Raw genomic sequence first — 21866 nt, forward strand, 5'->3', positions numbered from 1 at the left:
ATACGTCATGAACTAAGAGTATAATAATATGTGTCATTAGTCATTACCCACTACTCGCCGGGTAAACGTTTTATAATCTATAAACCTTGGGCACACTGTACGCACGAAAACACCTGTCACGTGATAACCGATATCATCTGCAGTGCGCGCGCGCGCATGTGTGTTGTGTATTATGTAAATGTGTGTGCGCGTTGGCGCTGTTGTATTGTAATTCCAATATTCCACCATACCTGTTGTAGGCCCCGGGGAATCAATCGCACGTCCCATCACACCGACGGCCCGATAACACAATATTTATGTAAATCGTCGTAGTGCATAACAACACCAATATTGTATTATAATAAAATTCATAGTCATTAGCTATTTCTCTTCCGGTGTGCCTCCCGTCACCCGTGCGGCCGTGCCACTTCCATCCACAATCGTTTGCGCACACCAAACGGACACACGTACACACCCCCTGTCACCCGACCGAAATTTCTACGATTTTTTCCAATTATCTGAAGATTCGTCGCAGTAATATTACATCCGTCGGTTACGGCCTACCCGTAGTATCGTGTACCAGCTGTACAATGGGTGACCACGACGAGAACAGCAACAGTCGCTACAGCTGCAGATTGATCGACGTGCCGTCGCGCGCGTACCGTTCCGAACGATAGATCCTTGCGGCGGTGTGTGGCCTTAACGTTCTTCCGCGTTCCGCACGAATCGAAATCGCGGCCGCCACGGCACTGCCTTACAGCACTACCCGAAGTACATACTCTAGTGCGATATTATGCCACTAGCTGGTCTTGGAGATTCGGTCGATCCTTGGAAACGAGTGTCGCTGCAAACCGAATCCAACGTAAGTGATCGATGATTTGCTAGGTTGCGACGTGTCCAGTGTTCTGAACCGTTGTTACGAATGGGTTTTGGCAAAAAAACAAAAAAATTGCTTTTAGGTGAAAGCTAGGGTAGCTTTTTGGGGCGATTCAATGGAAAGTAAATGTTATTAATATTTATACATGCCTTAGTATCTCCTACTCGCTACAAATGTTTAATGTATTTAATAATAGGCTAACTGTTTCTGGTTTACTCATCAACAGGTATTCCGGAAATTGGTTTCTTTGTTACATGTTTGTCGGCCAAAGTGGTTCTGTGATACAATTTAAATCTATGACGACATGACGTTTATCCAACCTTACTGTAACTACCTACCAAGGTACCTTGTTAAAAAATACTTTTACCTAATATGAATATGAACAGAATAATATTATGGTTCAGAATGTTAGTACTGTATAGTTTAATGAAAAAATAATAATATAGTTCTTGTATTTTTAGCTGCTTGGTAGATATAACAGCATTGTGACACGTCATGATAACAAGAAAAAAACCCAAATTAGAATATTATATTACCTGTAAGCTATAGGTACCTAAAAATATTTTTATATATTTAAAATCTCTATCAACATTGAATCATAGGTACCTGCAATGGATTTCTGACAAAGGTATATTATTATCACTTGTCTGTCTATGTCAGGGATCATCAAATTGTAAACAGCGTGTGATAGACAGTGAGCATACTTTATCTGGCCATCATACCGACAATAAATTTATTTGAAAAGATTTTTCTAGATGGTTTTTAATGAGGTTATTTTTATTTTGCCCTTAAAATTAAATATTGATGTCCTTTGAAAACTTTCTGAATGCCAGAATTGGACCTCAAAAAATATAATTGATGATTCCTACGACTGTTCCATGTTGTATTATTATGATTTCTAAGTATAAACATAAAACCAAAAACCAAAAACTATAGTTATATTATATTTTAACAATTTTACTAAAATGTATTTTGAATCAGTCAAACTTCCTTTTACGAAATTGCTCGCTACAAACTGATTTTTCTGTTATAGGAAAAATCTATCTAGTATCTGTACATTTTTTGTGAGTATCTTCCTCATCCCTTAATATTATAGGCAGTTAAAAGATAATGCATCCAAGTCACTTATCAGTCTATTTTCAAAAATTGTATTATATACCTCAACCAATATATATCTGTATAAAACAATAACCTAAATGCCTAAATTATTAGTTATATTTCTTGTATGAACTATGTCTAATTAATATTATCAAAAACTTAGTAAAATAACTAACAGTGTATTGTCCTTAGTATTTGATCAATAGGCTTTTTATGAATCTTTTTACGTACCTTGTTCTAAGAAGTATGCAGAATAATGTTCAGCATCAATATTGTACAATTTTGAACTGTGGATTGATTGAAAATAATAGTTAATATCTTTCTCTTTTGTTTTAATTTGTGTGTTTGTATTTACTGAAAATGTTAACTCTATATTTTCTACCAACTGTTATCTGTTCTGTAATAATTATTTCTTAATTTTGTATAATTTACTGTTTCACACTAACCTACCTAATTGATTGAAAAAAATCACTTAAAATTAATTTTGACACCAAATTATTGTTTGTTTGCAAACTTTGTTCTTTCCAGAAGTTATATTTGTTTTACAGTAAATAACAGATGAAATAGGTATAAAAAAATTCACCTATGGAATGCATTATAAACTTTATTCTGCTGGATAATGTATACAAAGCAATGAACTTAAAATACCTAATATAATTTAAAACAACAATATTCTTTTGTTAATTATTGTTTTAAATTTTCAGTTGTAGGTTGGAGGATTAAACATTTTAGATGACCGGTAGTAAGTTATAACACGCAACTACTCACTTAGTATTATATTTTATGAGTCACAAGCATAATATATAATGGCTTCTTTACTGATGTTATTAGTAGGTTTCTTAATCTTAATTGGCAGCTAAGTGTGTGTATAAATATTATATAACAGATTTTATTTTAACAATATAATTTAATTTCACACTGAAGGCATTTTTCTTCAGCATTCAATGTGTGCACTTTTCTTTTATATATTGTTGAAGGTTTTTTCTTATTTATTTATTTGTATTAATTTATGTTGTTTAATGTTCTAGAATCTAGTTAATACCAACACCATGGTTGTAGGAACGTCAAAGTCAAAACCTATACCATTTAATCAATCCAATCCATCAAGTCTCCATAATGATATAAGTATAGGGCCAGATAAAGATGATGAAATTATTGATGAATTAGAAGATGATCAGGATGAAAATCAAAATGATTCTGATGAAAACAGTGGTCATGAAATTGAACTTAAAGAACTTATAAAAGAGGGTCATGAAAGAGCTGAACGATCTCAGTTTGAATTGTTAAAAGTTCTTGGACAAGGATCGTTTGGAAAAGTTAGTTCTTTACATTACTCACATTAATAACACATTTTAAAATTTAAAATTTAATATAGGTATTTTTGGTTCGAAAAATTGTTGGACCAGATAATGGTACACTTTATGCTATGAAAGTATTAAAAAAAGCAACTCTAAAAGGTATGGGTTATTTTATTAGATCATTATTGTAAGCTTTTACATTATTTAAATTATTTCAGTGAGAGATAGAATAAGGACAAAAATGGAGCGTAATATATTAGTTGATGTCCGACATCCATTCATTGTGCGGTTACATTATGCATTTCAGACTGAAGGCAAACTTTACCTCATTTTGGATTTTTTACGTGGTGGAGATCTTTTTACTAGGCTTTCTAAAGAGGTATGTTATATTTAATTTATTTTTACCGTTACATTTAACCACATAAGTTAACTATTTAAATTTATTAAATATATATAAATGTATTTCAGGTTATGTTCACCGAAGAAGATGTTAAGTTTTATTTAGCAGAGTTAGCATTAGCTCTTGATCATATACATAGCCTAGGAATTATCTACAGAGATTTAAAACCTGAGAAGTAAGGGAAAATTATTTGACTTATTCATATTGATGAATAAGCTATTAATTAAATATAAATATTAAAACTATTTTTCATGTTAGCATATTGTTAGATGCTGATGGTCATATATCCTTGACTGATTTTGGTTTAAGTAAGTTACCTTTAGATGATCAAAAAGCCTATTCATTTTGTGGAACTGTTGAATATATGGCTCCCGAAGTAGTGAATCGCAAAGGTCATTCATTTGTTGCTGACTGGTGGTCATTTGGAGTGTTGATGGTAAATCATGCAGTTTTAATATTTTAAATATTGTAAATTAATATTTTAATTTTTTTTTTTTAGTATGAAATGTTGACTGGATCTTTACCTTTCCAAGGCGATAATCGTAAAGAAACAATGTCTCAGATATTGCGTGCTAAACTTGGTATGCCACAATTCTTGTCAAATGAAGCTCAAGCTCTATTACGCGTACTTTTCAAAAGAAATCCTAGTAATCGTTTAGGAGCTTGTAAGTTTTAAATAACTGAATAACTATTATATAAAAAATAGTATTTAATCATGATTTATTTTAATTTAATTTTAGCTGGTATTCAGGAACTGAAAGATCATCCATTTTTTGCATCTATAAACTGGGATGACTTATATCATAAAAAAATCCATCCACCGTTTAAACCAGCTGTCAGCAGAGCTGATGATGCATTTTATTTTGATAGTGAATTCACTTCTAAAACTCCCAAAGGTTTAAATTTAAATAATTTTTGAAAATATGTAGAAATAATCATATCAATTTTAGACTCTCCATGTGTTCCACCAAGTGCTAATGCCCATGAGCTATTCCGAGGATTCAGTTTTGTTGCTCCTTGTTTAATTGGTGAGGAGGAAATATTAAATCACCAACAGTCATCAACAATACCGACTAAACCATCTGAACCTTATTCAAAGGTAAAATAAATAATATTGTAATATAATTCAAGAACATTTTCTTATTGTTAACGTTTTTCAAGAAAATAAAAATAAAAATGTATTATGTTAACATATTTTTTTTTACAATTGTAGTTACCTTATGCTAAAAGAAATGCTACTGATGAATATGAATTTAAACATGAAATTGGCCGTGGTAGTTATTCTTCATGCAAATTATGTGTTCATAAAACTACTCGTATTGAGTATGCAGTTAAGGTGGGAATATTCATTATTGTGCTATTCATATTTATTGATCAATTAATAAATAATTAATGTTGTTTTTGTTTTTAGATAATTGATAAATCAAAAAAAGACTGCCAAGAAGAAGTGGAAATTCTTCTACGCTATGGTCATCACAATAATATAGTTACATTAAGAGACGTTAGTATTTTTAAATAGTAAATACCTAATAAAAAATTTAAGCAACATATATTTCTTTTTCTTTACAAGTAATAAACAATGTATCAATTATACTGGACACAATCATTTTGTTAACAGGTTTATGAAGATGATAAGTTTGTGTATTTAGTGATGGAGTATATGAGAGGTGGAGAGTTACTTGATAGACTTCATAAATTGAAATATTTTTCTGAAAGAGAAGCTAGTGCCATAATGCAAGTTGTAACTTCAACTTTATGTTATTTACATAAAAGTGGAGTAAGTTGTTGTTTATTGGTTAATTAAATAAAACTTTATAAGAAAGATAATATTTTACTTACTCTTTTATTAACATAGCTTATTTGGTAATATATTTTTGGTTTTAATCTCAGGTTGTGCATAGAGATCTAAAACCATCAAACATTCTTTATGCTACTGAAAGTGCATCACCTGAGGCTTTGAGAATATGTGATTTTGGTTTTGCCAAACAACTGCGTGCAGATAATGGACTTTTGATGACTCCTTGTTATACTGCCAACTTTGTAGCTCCTGAAGTTTTGAAAAGACAAGGTTATGACGCTGCTTGTGATATTTGGTCATTAGGTGTACTTTTGTTTACATTACTAGCTGGGTAAGTATTGCCCAAATTTAAGTGTGAACTTTGCAAATTTACTTATGTTCTATGCAGACATACTCCATTTGCTAATGGGCCTGAAGATACTCCAACTGAAATACTAAATCGCATTGGTAACAGTAATCTCGATTTAAAGTCTGGCAACTGGATAGTAGTCTCTTCTGAAGCTAAGGTACAATTTTTGTGTTTTGTTTCTGTTTGTGTGTATTATTAAAATAAATGACATTTATGTTTCAGGATTTGGTAAAGAAGTTGTTACACATAGATCCTCATCAAAGGCCAACAGCTTGTCAGGTTTTACTAAGTCCATGGATAATGAACCGAGACAAATTACCAACGCATCAGATCCAGTTGCAAGAATCGTACAAGATTAAGGTTATTCAAATATTGCACATGTTATTACTTAAGTGTTTATAATAATCCTTGATTTTGGTTTTAGGGGGCAATGGAAGCAACTTACCGAGCAGTTAGTCAGTCACCGCCAACTCCTAATTTAGGACCAGTAGTTTTAAGTCAGTTGGCTCAAAGGCGACACAAGTCACGTACTAAATGATACCTTATAACTATTTATTATCCATAACTATATATTCCTTTTTATTCTATTTCTAAAACTTCTACATATATCGTATTGTATACGTTTGATATAATATTTAAATTTTAAATTTAGCATCTTTTAATTTATTTAAATATTTTTTGGAATGTCTTTTCGACTTTATATCTATATTTATTATTCTATTAATTCTCAAAGTTAGAGAAAACTTGTTTGTTTACCGCGGCACAAAAGGTATGTAAGCAACATGATAACATTGACAATATTAATGTAATTGACTTCAATTATTATATTATGTGTATATACTGTTAGTGGCAAAAGCCAGATGAGCATCAATTTTCAAGTCTGACGTTATGATGTTCGTGATATAATTTTTTACGATTGGTTTATTCACATGCGCTTATAATAAACAGTATTAAACATTCCTAGTAAGTTTGTTGTTATGTTTATTAATTATATTTACAAAGTATACATGAATGTAATTACATTTTTATGTTTATAAATATACAAATTTGTTGAAAGTATTAAAATGTATTGTTTACACAAATTCTCTTATATTACAATTTTTTACTGGCTTATAACAGTGTATGTGGCTGCCAATGGTTAATTGTATGTAATAAAGAAATGTCATTGATACATTTTATAGCTTAGTCAATTTGTATTAATTAGTTATTAGTGTAAGTAATTAAATAAAATTACTACATATTTATATTTTAATTGAAAATGTATATGTATTAATATTTTGAAAATCTGTATTACCAGATAAGTTTTCTGGTAATTCAGGTTTTAGAAATATATTATGTATTTGATATAATACATTTGTTTTAATGTTTTCTTGAACAATTTGTTGTTATTTTTCCTAGAAACTTCTACTTCCAACCATTTTGTAATTAAGGATTTTAATGTTAGACTTTCATTTATTAACAATGATTTTAGATTCTTATAGCGAAATGATGAATGTATTTGTTTTATATAATGATTTATGATGTTTTGATTTTATTGAAATTTTTTTATGTGTCATCATCTATAATGCTATAACCTATTGGAGTAGTAAAACTGTTTGAATATCATTTTCTGGTAGTAAAAAGTTGATACTTTTTTTTTGGTGGGGGGAGGTGTTAAAAGTAAAATATTCCCTGTACTTAAATAATAACTAGCTGAATATCCTGGCTTTAACTGTGTGCCATTTTTTTTTTTTTTTTATAGCCAATTCTTTTTGGTTTATATTTTATATTTTATATAGATGTATCTCGGTTTGAGTGTACCCCAGTTCACTGGCAAATCGGCATTAGTCTAGGTAGGTATCTAAATGGTCAACCGCAAGTCGCGGATTGGACTTAGCTCTGAGTAATATATTTCTTTACGTGGTTTAAATTAATTATTCTTCAAACTTTTCTGATGTCTAATTAAAATAAATAAAATTTGTGATTTTTTAATTCTTTTGAGTCTATAATAAAATACCAGTGTTGGGTAGTAGGTAACGTAACGAAAGTATCATGTTACGTAATTTCATTAGAATTATTTCCAAGTAACGAAAATGTAATGGTGTAATTACATTTGATAAGTAATTTCTATTGAATAACGCGTTACGGTTTCGAATTATGAAGTACCTACCTTTTGCGAATTGAAAAAAAAAATATGTCTATAATGCGAGTAATGAGTATTATTATGTTTACCAATCTAGTACAGTAATATACTATATATATTTCTTAAAGCTCCTTATACAGCTAATCTAACTACAATTTTGAATTCAATGACATTAGTAAAGAATACTTTTATTAAATACAACATAGCTTTACCATCCAGTGCTTCTGTATAGAGCCATTATTTAGTGTTTCAGAGGACATTTGTTCTAAAAAAAGGTCGCGTATGAGTGACAACAACTTTGAAGATATACTAATGTGTAAAGTTAATTTAAAACATAAATAAATATAAAATAATAATATTGTATTATTTTGATTATATTATATTGATTTCTTTTTCAAATTATATCTATTTACTATAGGTAATGTAATTCTAGTCACATTATTGCCAGACACAAGATAATATTGTTAAGAAATATTAAACAAATGTTTTTTTTTTTTTAATGAGAAAGTAATGAGTTACTTTTCAATTTGAAAAGTAAAGTAATTTTATTAGAGTAACAAATAAAGTAACTTAATTACTTTTTAAAAGTAATTTACCCAACTCTGATGTATACACATACTTTTGCTGTTTTAACATCTTTATTCGATGCCATAAGAACGACAATTTGGTATATTATGCTTGTGTCTGATCGACCAGAATAATCAAAAGCAACTATTTATGTATAACTATAAAAAAAAACCAATTCTTTTATTGTTTTTAAAATCTGCAGACTATGCCACAATGAAAAATTTTTATAAACAAATAAAAAAGTTTTAATTTCAACCATGAATTTCAAGATCCCTGTTTGACCATATCTTCAAAATGCAAATATTCGATAATCCTTTCTTGTTACACATCTATAGATTCTAGATTTTTAGAAGAACCACAATTCCAAAATTCAAAGTTTGTACGTTTTAGATTCTGAGCGGAGCGATGAATGTATTGATTTTACCATGATGTGTGTTTTTTTTTTTGTGTGTGTGTGTCTGTCATCACGTTTTGGGGCAGTAAAAGTGCTTCGATTTTTGACTTCAGTACCTCGTTCGATCAGAAAGTGAATCTAGTTGGTACTTTGGGGGGTCAAAAGTGAAAAATTCTAAATACTTTTCGAAATGATCGAAAAAAACAAACTAAAAATTAAGGGAAAAACGGGAAATTTTACGCACACTCATTTTTCGACAAAATCGATTTTGGTTTTTGATGTAATTTTAAAACAAATGACCATAGATAGGTACATGAAATTTTCACCGATTGTTTATATAAGTATATTCTATCCACCATGCAATTTTCAAAAATTTTTGACTTAAGTTGAACTATTCATAGGCATTTGAAATTTTCGATCATTATTAGTTTTTTTTAAATTAATATTGATAAAAATGTATCTGTTAGGCAGAACATCTTGAAAATTTAATACAAGGCTTCTAACACATTGTAACAATAGCAGTTAAAAAATATTAAAAATACAGACGCACGATTTTTTTTTATAAGCATTTAAAGTTCAAATTTTGACAAAATACATAAAAATTACGGCAATGTTCAAATTATCTTAGATAGAAATTCATAAAAGTTTTTTTTTTCAATTCTAAGATTTGAAAATTTAATACAAGGCTCCTAATATATTTTTACAATAGCAATTGAAAAATAAAAGATATGCGTAGTCACAATTTTTTTTTACAAGCATTCAAAGTTTGAATTTTGACAACATATGTAAAAATCACGAAGATTCGCAAATTATTTCAAACTAGAAATTCATAAAATTTTTCTTTATAAATCTAAGATTTGAAAATTTTTAATAATCTATAATATATCCTAGACAGATAAACCGTCTTCGCTCAGAATCGTTTTTCGTATACAATGATATAATATCATTCGATTCAAATTTAATTATATCCGTTACAGTAACCCACTTGTAACCTACTGTACAGCAGAGCGACATCCACGACTTACCCGCCTTTTTTATGATAGGTATTTATATTATACATTTGAATTTTGGATTTTATTTTCATTTTATTGTTGATACATTTTTTCAGGCTTGAAAATCTAATTTAAAATACCTCATAATTTGTTTCTATTGAAATATCATAAATGTATAAGTGTTTGACGTTCAGATTTCAACGAAATTAGTTGTTTAAATCAGTGGTTGGCAACACTAGGCAGCCTGCGAGTCGCATCCGGTCCGCTTGGCTGTTGTATACAGCTATTTAAACTTTATAAGATAAATGGGTACTACATATGTAAAACGGGGTGAATAAAACTTTTGAACTTTAAAGCAGTGCCAGTTTGTGCATTGGTGCAAAGGAGCACATGCACCACCCAAAAAAAATTAGATTCCTATAGTAAATTATAATATTGGATATAATGCACATGGACCGATGACTGTTTTTTTTTTTTTTTTTGATTTCCACTAATTAAAACTAATGAGGAGGAGTTTTGTAATACATTTTCAAGGTTATGACTGAATGAAAAATTGTATCGATTATTGTTAAAAATTAACTAATAAAAATCGAAGACTAAAATATATGTAAAATAAATAATTCAACTCAAAATTTCAAATTCGACCTCCCGAATATACTAACTAGACTCACTTTCCCACCGGAAAAGATACTGTATACTATATAGATACTGAAAATCTTAGCATTGTTAATTCTAATAATTACTACCTGCTTATTGTGTAAGCAGATACAATTAAGTACAGACTAATTATAATAATCTAATGCCTTAGCTTTGATTTCAAAATGTTAAAATGAAGGTGCCAAGGAAATGTACCTAACCCAAGTAACCTACCAGTAATCCAAACAATTCCGATTAAGTACAGATGAGTAAATGGTTTGATATTACGTAAATATTTACTGTACAAGAAATTAAAGACAATTATACGTAGATGCAGTTTAATAACTTGAATAAAATTTAATATAGATAAATCAATATTTAAAAAAAAATGTTCTGGTTAACAGAAAAAAAAGTGTTGGTAATCAAAAAAGGAAATTTGTGCGTGCCATGGAGCACTCTTAAAATATTATATAAATCTATAAAAGTCTAAGTATTTGAAATGTAGTCCTTTATAAGTATCCTTCAAAATTTCAAAACCAGAATTTTAATAAATGCATATTGCATGTTTCAAGGGTAAACTGAAATCCATGCTTAAACGTGATAGCTCTACTATAGCATTGACCACTCACCACTACCTTTCCTTAAAGGCTGTTTCCTATAGTATAAATACGATGTATTACAACAACAGGATATAGTTCCTATAACATAAATAAGTAATTAACATTATATACTAACCTATAACATACTCGTACAACGACATATCGTTTAAATACCTGGAATCAGTTTTCAGAAGTTATGCACCTATAAATATTTTATTTTATTATGAAAATGGAAATTACCATATTTTTTAAAGTTTTATTATTTGGCGTTTCATTTACCGTTTTATGCGTATACAACACATCATCACAACGAGTAGTAAAAAATCTTGGCTTGAATGAAGGTACGTCGATTTACTTTATAATTGATATGGATAAATGAACAATATTTATAGCAGGGTGTTTCATAAAGAAAGCAGTTTTTAATTTTGCTATGAATCAATTTTATTTTATAAGAAATACATAATGATACATATTGGTTCACTATTAGTTGAGGTTAAAAATGAAATGTTAAATGTGATAAGGTGCATATGACCCTCTCTAGGGTCGTTAAAAACAGCGAAACATCGAGAAATCGAACTTTGGGCTCGTTTGCGCCCAGTAGTTTTAATGTTCGAAATTGATCTTGTTTCTTTGAATTTATTGACCAGCCTCACTTATTGATGATGCGGTCATCGTTTCACCATGTTTGAAGTTTGTACGAAGTTTCTTAACAGCCACAGCAACACACTCACCATATTGTATAAAATGGGTTTTAATAAACAAAACATGTTTATCGTTGCTTATTGTATACCACTCCATGGCAACAAATAAACAAAATACACAATATATCAATTATTCACTAAAATTCTAAGCAACCACAAATAACAGAAATTATAAGAACGGTAGTGCCTTCCTAACAATTACAAATAAGTCAGGATTTCAAAAACTGACGTAAATTTCGCCAGCACCCCAAATATGATTTTCGCTAAACTTTAGTGTGAATTTGTGTGACTGATTTCAGAATTTGTGTGATTCTGGTTTAACCGTAAATTCAAAAATATAAAAGGGGGTTGGAGAAATGTTCCCAAGAGAAAATCATTAAAAATGTATTTTTCAAATTTTTCTTTTAAATTTAGTATTAGGTATATTGAAGTTGTATACTGAATTTATTAAACAAATTAGCGTAGGTAATGTTTGTAATCTGCATATTTTTCCTTTTACAGTGAAAACAAATTCTTTTATTATTCAAGATAAAATAGTACATAACACAACTTTAATTAAATTGTATAAATTAAGAACTCACTGTTTGTGCACGTTTTAACGGAGAATTATAGAACACTGATTTTTTAGTAATATGTAATATGTATGATGGAGTGTAGAAATTAATAATTATTGTCATTTTGTCAGGTTAGTCGTAATGGTGTAAGCGTTCAAATGTCTTAATTGGTTGATACAATTTCATCAGTGAATAAGATGAACACATTTTTCTATTTGTATTTTATTATACTAATTAATTGATTATTTAAAATTATTAATGAGATTTTTTTTTTTTTATGAAATAGATCATAGTACTTTGTTTATTAAATCCATGATGATACATTTTATTGTTGCTGATATAGTGAAATGAGTTGGTATTTTGGTAACTTAACTACTTACGTATGAGTGCAATTTCAGTCTTCAGTGCATATATGTATATGCATAATGTATTATAGATTTGCCTAATAAATAACCCCGGAAAAAATAACCCCGAAAAAATAACCCTATAATAAAATTGATTTGTAAGGTGTATCTGCAGCATAGGCGTGCGCAGACTTTGACCGCAGGGGGGGGGGCCCTTAAAAAGATCCGAACTAAAGATTCTTGTGTGATGATAATTGATTAATTAATAAAATAATAACTTTATCACATTTATATTTTATTTATACTATTAGATTAAAACTGGCTTCACTTTTTTTTTGTAAAATATAAAAATTTCGCTGTCTAGTATAATATACATATCTATGCATTTATTAAAGAAAAAGCCAGAGGCCGCAAAGGGGGCCGCGGCCCACCCAGCCCCCCTGTGCGCACGCCTATGATCTGCAGGCACCTACTTATTTGTAATACAATACAATTTCAATAATATAATAATACTTTAAAACAAATTGTAAAATTTTTCAATTACGGTAAAAACGAATGGAAATGTCAATAATATATAAATAAAAAATATTCACCATAAATGTGTAATACAATGATGTTCATGATCAATTTTAATTAAACGTTTTTTATCCAGGGAAGTTTTCAAACATTTGTGACTATTTTTTTGCAGCATTTCCACCTTATAAATTTTAAACACTCTTTGTGTACAACATACATATACTTTTTAAATGCCAACTTTTTTTTGCCCTTCTGGCTCTCAAAAATATCTAGTATATCCATATTATTATTCTAATATAAATTAAAACAAAGCAAAGAGAAATATATAATATTAAATATACGAAAGCACACTGTAGTACCAAATACTGAGAAATGAACTCACAGGACTTGACAAATTTTATAAATTACCGCTTCTATCAGAACATTAAAGATAAAGGTACCTTTCTTATCCATTATAATATTATTTCACATAGTCGCTGTACCTTGTTATTATATATTTGATCGACATGACCGACAGACTGACATCGTGCTCTGAATCGTTTTTATCGTAGGTTATCAATAATTTATCATTGAATCCAAAATTAACGTTATTTGTGGGAACATACAAATTGTATGTAGGTAATAGGTATGTTAAACATTTTTTAATTTTTTTCACGCAATGACATATTAACACCAATATTTAATTTGCAAAATCTCATTTGGGGTTATTTTTTCACGGGGTTATTTATTCGGGGTTCTTTTTTTCGGGGTCTAAATTTCCGGGGTTATTTTTTCGCGGTACCGTATTATAGGTAGGAATTAATTCAACATTACAATCAAAGATAAGTATCCACAAATAAAACATTTATTTTAGAATTTATATTGTTACCTATATTATTACATTCGGCAAATTTTGTACAATCGTGCAATCGTATTTTAGTAGGTATTTTGGTATTTAATACGCAGAACGTAAATCTGTAGTTTAGTCGAAGGTACACGCACATTTGTATTCTACCCGTCCTGCTTATTCCTCATGGTTCCTCATCAGGAAATTTCGGTAGTCCTGTTACTATAGGATGGTATTATTCATATTTTATATATATCATACTACTAATTATACTATTTATTATTATTTTACGTCATGGGCACATCGCACATACCTACATAATAATATTGTATTGATGGTGTATGGATTGTAGTGTAAAGATTGCTGAACATATTTGAGGTACCTAATGTTCTGTCGACATATTTATATTATTATTACACGCAGATAATTACCAAAACAACTTTTGAACACAAATATTAAAATGATCAAATAATGCAAATATTGTACTCACTAAATCACTCCATCATATTATTTTTGTCTTTGCACTTCTTATCAGCAAGTTCGTTTTTACTTTTTATTATTAATAGCGGGCGTAAAAATATGCATCTATTTTTATGTAAAATAAACTCGATAACTATTGTTTCAATTTTTATCGAATTGATTTCTTATGTATTTTTATGTATGATCACTCAAATTTCATAGGTATAAATATATTAAACATTTTAAAAATAAAGTTTTTTCTATGATGTGGGGCTGGGGAAATGCGAAAAATGAAAAACCGATTTTTCCGAGCATAAGGGTTGTCGCACAAATTCTGATTACAGTCGCACAAATTCACACTAATGGCGTACTAATTTGGCAAAAGAAAAATTAAAAAATTATATTTTGGTGGGGGGGGGGGCTGGCGTAATGTACCTACGTCATAAACTGCGTTCTTTATGAAACACCCTATGTATATTAGCAGAATTATAACAAATCAGACTAATAAATAAAGATTCAACGATACTACTCATTACTCATTAGTTATTATATACATTATTTGAAAATTGTAAGTACCTTATTAAACTGAAAGCTATATCGATTACATTACCAAATCTTTAATATTATATACCTATATAGATGTATAAGAATAATTTTGGCAAGCAAAGTCTACATTTGCTTATAATTCTTGACTTGTTTGGATTAGCTAAATTAAAGATTTAAAGCATTTTTTCAATTGTTAAGGACAAAACAACAAATTAATTTATTAACAGTGAATACAATACAAGGATAGCTTTTTGAATAATTATAATGCTATTAAAACACCTTCCTTTTCTCACCAAGGGTAACTTGAATCTTAGTGTTATGTCATCTAACCTCCTATTGATTGGTGTAAATTAAACATAAATAATGTAAAATGATTTTAAATAAAAAATAGTGGTTTCCTTAATATTTATGAACACCAAAAAAAAATTTAAATTACACCTGCACCCAACTCAAATAAATTGAAGTTATAAGATCTAACTTTAGGTAGGTATCTACATATTGTTGTAGATAAATTATATTTTAAATAGATAGGTACTTAGACTTTTATGGTTTTATATATACCACTTATGGAATAAATTGTGTATCAACTCTTAAATTAAATAAATTCAATTTCCAGTGTCTGATTATTATTAGGTATCTAAATAATAATAAAAATAGAATATTCGTATTATAGAACTACATTTTTGGACTGCACTGTATTCTAAACTAGGTATTTTAATAAAAATAACTAATTGATACGTCTTTAGTAAAAAGTATTAAAATTTAAAAGACACTATTTTGACATATTTTGTATAGGTACCTATACTGAATTAAAAGCCTTAGAGTATTGTACTTCGAATAATTATTATTATGAAACTCTGAAAGTATTTAAAACAATAACCATGTTTGAATAGAACTCGCTGTCCTTGATTATAACGAAGAGTATTTTGAATTATTTTATCCGTAGTTATCCTTACCATATAGAAAATAGCTATATTTTTTTCACTTTTTTCAACAGTTTTGAGCTCTTTTTATAGTGATATAAAAATATTTTATCACTCAATAGATTTGGTGATCGATAATTAAATTAATATTGTTTTGTTTTTAACCACACTTAAAAAAAGTTTCATTTTTTAATTTCAAGGAGGATTTTTTTGAAGAATTTAAAGTAACCATGAGGTATAAGCAGAAAAAAATATAGTTAAAAAAAACCCAGTTCTTTTCAAAATAATCAGGAAAATTAAGGGGTTTTTCACAAAATAGTTTTTGAAAAAATTGATTTAAAATGAATTAGGTAATGTAGATTCTTAAATTTTTCATTAAATATTTATATTAGCTTTTTAATTATGTTGATGTTCAAAATATATTATTTATATATTATTATAATTATTATGTGCTATTTAATATAATCTTCAAATATTTATTTAAAGCTTCCATTGTTTTGTATTTTTTTTTATTTAAGTTTGATACCATTTTTGTTTATAAATGAATAGAGGCTTGATTATATTCTAATACAAGGTTTTTAATTTAAAAAATATCAAAATAATAATATAGGTAGTAACAATTTTTATATAATAGTTCAAAATGTGTAGATTCGTATTTTACCTCCCCCCCCCCCCCGTTTTAACCGACGACGCCGCGGGATCTGCTTTCGCATTGCTTCCGCGAAAGTCGTATTTTACCTATAAATACTATAATCTACCTGAATATCTATAGGGAGTGTCAAGAAAGTTATGATTAGAAGTAAAAACAATTTAATTTTACGAATAATTTGTCAATTTTATACTTATTTAAAAATTAAACGATTATAATGATATAATGATAATGTTTAAGCTTCAAATACTAATATTAAGTTTTTAAAAATAAAATAAAATCGTAGAAATTTATAAAACAAAAAATAAATATAGTATAGATACATCAATATCTACAGCATTAAATTGAAAAATGAGATTAAAAAAAATAATTTATACTTTATACTTTATTGATAAAATAAACTGTATATTTAATCAATGGTAATACATTTAATACAGTATTTTTACTGTGAGAAAATTACTGATTTATATCTTATATTTATAGCTCAAATGTGAAATGTATATTTATGTTAGGTGAGATATGTCGGAAGGCCCTTAAATCAGATCAAAAGTATGTGTGTACATCTACAAGACGCTGCAACGCATTCAAAGAAAGTATTAGAACTCGTAATTATCTTGATATATGTAAGTTCGTTGGTTTAAAGCCGATAGTTTGCTGTCCAATAACGGCTAATGAAATACTAAAAACTAAAAACGCAGACAGATCAATATCTGCCGATGAAAGTATGAAAACATATATTACCAAATTCATATTCTATATTTATATTATGTACCTACCTTTAGTACGTAAATACCCAAAATCAGTTAGAAGTTTCCAATATTTTCGATTTAGTTTTATTAAGGTCGCTACACACTACGGGGGTGGTGGCAAAATTATTTTGTCTTGGCGGTGCAGTGTGTGTAGACGTGTAGGAGACCTTTAATAAGGACTCTGCCTTATGAGCAATTCATACTAAGTATATATAGATTCTAAGTGGAACAATTATTGGTATAGAATTTTTTTTTATATTGTGTTTTTTATCTCTCTTTGAAACAATAAAAATACTTTAATCTTCAACTTTGTTGGTGGTTAGTATGGTTTCTGGTAGCTAATTGGTAAACTATAATAACTCGAAGGCTTGAAGGAGTCAAAAGTAAACATATCCAGCAACTACTATTTTGTTTTTTTTTTTTTTTTTTATGACTATTGATAGTAAAATATTTATTCGGTCCAAAAGTTTAAACAATTGTTTAAACTTTTGGACCGAATAAAGGTTCTCATAAGTTGTTATTATAGATGTTTATATTATAGATTTAAAATATTAAACATAGTAATAGTAAGGATATGTAAGTACTATTATTTTGTATAAGTATTGAAATTTCAAATTTTTACAAAATTACGAAAATTTGCAAATTATATTATAAAAATAAAAAATTGAAGTTCCTTGTCAATAATTCTTACTGAAGCAAAAAATCTAAAACAAAATGCAATTTAATTATTTTTATGGACTTTTTATATTCGAATAATAATGATTTTAGTTCTAACTGATTTTGAATATTAAGAGGATGTTACACCCGTTGACCCGTAGTTGTTGTCTCCGTCTTACAAATGCAAAACATAGCAAATTTCATTCAGCAGATCTCGTTTAGCTCCGTTAGTTTAAAATGTTGAGTGAATAGCCTATTATGAAACTTGATTGTAAGAACATTATCTATGCCTGCGGTATTTTGGTTTTTTATGATAGTTCAGTTTTTAAGTAAAGATATGATCATATCTAATTTATGGTATGTTATATATGCAAGGTTTGCTAAAAATTTGAACTGTCGTAAAAACTGACAAATGTCACAGATAATGTTCTTATCTTCACATTTTATAAGGGGTAAATTAACTCTAAATTTTAAGCTAACGGAAATAAGCGTAATCTGCTGAGCGTAAATTACACATTTGTAAGATGGAGACAACTCATGCAGTTTGTGACGTTCTCTTATACCATCATTTATACACACACTACACACAGTAGTACACAGTTACACCTAGTCATACCTATTAAAATAAATGTTATTAATTTAATAATTTTCAGAATGTTATCAGTATTCCAAATTAGTGAAAAATAAATATAGGCATTCATCTGTGACTGGTAAACAATCTAAAAAAGAAGAATTTCTACCCACGATAATAATAAATCGTAAACGTCGAGCTCTAAAACCTTATCCATATTCAGTGGGTGGCATACCAGCCAAAGTTCAAGAGTTTCCACACATGGTAATATTTAATCATACATATACTCAAAGTCGAAATAGGTATAGTATACTATTATGTATTGTTATAAACATATAACTATAGGCGCTAATAGGTTATGGCGTCAACACGACAAATGGAGAGGATTGGAAATGCGGAGGTTCGCTGATAAGCAAAAGTTGGATTTTAACTGCAGCGCACTGTCAAGAAAGTTCTGGGTAAATACGACGTTACAAATTAGATACTACTTAAATAACTTAAAATGAAAAGCGTGATGTCTGTTATTCATCATGGAAATAAATTTCTTTTAATTTAAAAAGAAATGTGGCTCGTTGGGTTCGCCTTGGAGTTTTAGAAAGAGTCATAAATGAAAGCAATACGGTAGATCGGCCAAAAGATTATCACATAGTGGAGCATGTAATACATCCCGATTACAATCCACCTTCGCTGTACAACGATATAGCCTTATTCCGTTTAGAAAGGAACGTCATATTTTCCGAAAAAGTTCGACCGATTTGTCTCAACACTGATCCATCTTTAACACCGTTAAAGCAAATAGCTACTGGATGGGGACGAATTTCAACGGGTTGGTTTAAATGATAGCTTAAAATTTAAAAAGATGCAATTTGCTACCACCTTAGTTGGCTAAAATGTAACATATTTTATTTTCGTTTGGATTTTTTAGCAGGACCACTTAGTGACAATTTGTTAAAAGTGGATTTGGATATTTTCTCGATGAAACACTGCAACGAAAGTTATTATAATGATCCAAAGTTAAAATTTGGAGTATTACCTGACAGTATGATATGTGCGGGTTCGTTTGATGGCACAAAAGACAGCTGCATGGTAGTATAACTAAAAACTTTTAATGTATTTGCAATGTTTTGTATGTTGATATAAGATTGCGATGCAACCCATTTGCACCCACCATACCTTTTTAATTTTTTACAACCCATTTGTGCCCTACAGATTTTTAATGAAATGTGTTAAAACCATCATGCAACGTTACCAAACTGTATTCTGGACTACTAAGCAATACGTCATTATATTACCTTATAACTATTGTACATATTATTTACCAATTTTAACTATTATTAATTTTACCTTGCACTCTTATCGATATTATCAAATATAAAACTATTTTATCTTAATTGCACTTCATGAGGACCTTCACATCTCTCTGTACATGCATTGTGTAACCTTACACAAACTACAAATCTTTAACTAATTTTATACTTGAGTACGTTAGTAGGTATAAAAATGAATTTTAAAATAACAAATACTACTAAAAATCGTGAATGTTCAATTTTTCGTAACTTAAATTCGACTTCAGTAGAAACTTGATTTCGAGTAATATAAGTTAGCATTGCATTAAAAAAATTGTAGTGCGTATATAAAAATATAATGAATCGTATTGAAACTGTCGAATCGAATATTATCGAAGATTTTTACACAACATTTTGACAACCATATAAAACTTAAGCTACCTAGGTATAGTATTTAGACAATTTTTATAAACTTACTACAATCTACTAATCTATTTGACCTAAGTATCTACAAAGATATAAATAATCCATTTTATAAATTACAGTGTTAACGTTGTATGTGAAATGAGCGCATAGTGATAAACTGATAACCTACTCTCAGTAGGTGTACCTTATTCTCCAGGCACATCTATCCACATTCCCCAGGGAGCAAATAGCCTGTAGCATAAAATTGAATAATTTCAAATTTATTATAGGGTGATTCGGGAGGTCCACTTCAATTGGAACATGTCAACTACACGGGTATGTATACACAATACGGGATTACATCTTTTGGAAAATTTTGTGGTGACAAGGATACTCCAGGAATTTATACTAGAGTAGCCAATTATATTCCATGGATTGAAAAAATTGTATTTTTAAATAACTAAATAAGTATAATAGAATTTAATTCAATTACAATTTTGATGTATATTATTTTTATTATTTATCAATCATATTATTATAAATTTTATTTTGGCATTTTTGATGCAAATGTCTATGAATATAATGGAATAAATATTTATTATGCATATTTACGCCATGCGTGGTAACATTTTCAAAATATTTCACTCTTTTTAAACTATTATTAGTCTTAGATAATTTTTTTTTAAATAATTTTGGATAAATTCTCTAAATAGATTTTCTATATTTGCCATGGATTTTTAAAATAATATCAACTCAAAGTTGTGAGTAACTATTAGAAGTGAAAATTTTAAGAGTTATTTTAAAAATAATTGTGTGTAAAATGTAAATACTAAATTATATATTTCAATAAAAGTAGTGTATCTAAATTGCCTATCCAATACGCCATTTTATAGTTATTAAAAAGACAGAACACCATTAAAAATGTCTAACTGATCTTATGGTTCAAATATCGGTATGAAAGTCACGTTGGAATATAAACGAGTATTTAAAATTATTGAGTTTGAGAGATATGAGTTCTATCAGTGGGAAATTAAAAATTCTTATTATTTAGTGTTTTTACAATATATACCTAACCTAGGTACGAGTATATAAAAGGAAATGCTCATCGTGTGTGCCTAGTTATACCATGTAGTTACCTCAGGGTAAACTTCAGATTAGATAAAATCCATTTTACTGAAAAATGGATAAATAAATAATTTGATCAATTATGACACAAAAATTAAAAATCTATATGTAGTACAAGAGTACGTATATGCGTATAATATTATTCAAATAATATAAAAATATGGCACTTTATATGCTCACTAATCACTATATTATACTTAGTACAGTTCTACTGATATTCTATAAATTGTTAAGGTGTGCATTAAATTATCAAAAGGTTAAATTAAAAAATTAATTTTTTTAAACTTTTATATTTAAATAGTAAATTATTTTTGTTTTAATCTTTTTATTGTTTTAACTTAAATTTATATAGTTTATTACCACTATCGTACTGTTAAGTTTATTTTATTATCGTATCACGAGGAACCAATAAGACTTTACTAATTTGTTGATTTCTTTTACGATTT

General features: G+C 28.6%; 2 protein-coding genes across 5 annotated transcripts; both read left to right on the forward strand.

Moving 5' to 3' along the window:
• The first annotated feature begins 216 nt into the window (after positions 1-216).
• Positions 217-7177, forward strand: S6kII (Ribosomal protein S6 kinase II). Of its 2 annotated transcripts, none has more exons than XM_015508362.2 (16): positions 217-841; positions 2983-3270; positions 3330-3411; positions 3471-3631; positions 3721-3827; positions 3911-4088; positions 4152-4317; positions 4393-4548; positions 4603-4751; positions 4866-4988; positions 5064-5153; positions 5271-5429; positions 5543-5781; positions 5839-5956; positions 6022-6159; positions 6224-7177. In XM_015508362.2, the coding sequence occupies exons 1-16, from the start codon at positions 773-775 to the stop codon at positions 6335-6337; spliced, it is 2337 nt and encodes a 778-aa protein (XP_015363848.1). In that variant the 5' UTR covers positions 217-772; the 3' UTR covers positions 6338-7177. The 2 variants fall into 2 exon arrangements, with proteins under 2 accessions (XP_015363848.1, XP_015363857.1); XM_015508371.2 differs by lacking the exon at positions 217-841 and adding an exon at positions 1180-1198.
• A 4029-nt stretch (positions 7178-11206) lies between these two features.
• LOC107173949 (venom protease-like) lies at positions 11207-20893 on the forward strand. 3 transcript variants are annotated; one of them, XM_089227548.1, is made up of 7 exons: positions 11207-11450; positions 17140-17349; positions 18687-18868; positions 18950-19062; positions 19165-19430; positions 19533-19690; positions 20586-20893. In XM_089227548.1, exons 1-7 carry the CDS (start codon positions 11333-11335, stop codon positions 20757-20759), a joined length of 1221 nt encoding a protein of 406 aa, XP_089083674.1. In that variant the 5' UTR covers positions 11207-11332; the 3' UTR covers positions 20760-20893. The 3 variants fall into 3 exon arrangements, with proteins under 3 accessions (XP_089083674.1, XP_089083675.1, XP_015380197.1); XM_015524711.2 differs by having other exon boundaries at positions 11209-11450; positions 19530-19690; XM_089227549.1 differs by lacking the exon at positions 17140-17349 and having other exon boundaries at positions 11208-11450; positions 19530-19690.
• The last annotated feature ends 973 nt before the right edge of the window (positions 20894-21866 follow it).

This window comes from Diuraphis noxia, unplaced genomic scaffold, assembly GCF_037042655.1.
Source record: "Diuraphis noxia isolate RWA-SAM2 unplaced genomic scaffold, SU_Dnox_SAM2 contig0004, whole genome shotgun sequence".
Lineage (NCBI taxonomy): Eukaryota > Metazoa > Arthropoda > Insecta > Hemiptera > Aphididae > Diuraphis > Diuraphis noxia.

Excerpts from the sequence above, each read along its gene's own strand:
- LOC107173949 (XM_015524711.2), top strand. The coding sequence starts at position 11,333 with ATGAAAATGGAAATTACCATATTTTTTAAAGTTTTATTATTTGGCGTT. Across the intron at positions 11,451-17,139 it reads AAATCTTGGCTTGAATGAAG|GTGAGATATGTCGGAAGGCC; the intron begins GTACGTCGATTT and ends TATTTATGTTAG. Across the intron at positions 19,691-20,585 it reads GCACAAAAGACAGCTGCATG|GGTGATTCGGGAGGTCCACT; the intron begins GTAGTATAACTA and ends AATTTATTATAG.
- S6kII (XM_015508362.2), top strand. The coding sequence starts at position 773 with ATGCCACTAGCTGGTCTTGGAGATTCGGTCGATCCTTGGAAACGAGTG. Across the intron at positions 3,632-3,720 it reads TTACTAGGCTTTCTAAAGAG|GTTATGTTCACCGAAGAAGA; the intron begins GTATGTTATATT and ends AATGTATTTCAG. Across the intron at positions 4,549-4,602 it reads CACTTCTAAAACTCCCAAAG|ACTCTCCATGTGTTCCACCA; the intron begins GTTTAAATTTAA and ends TATCAATTTTAG.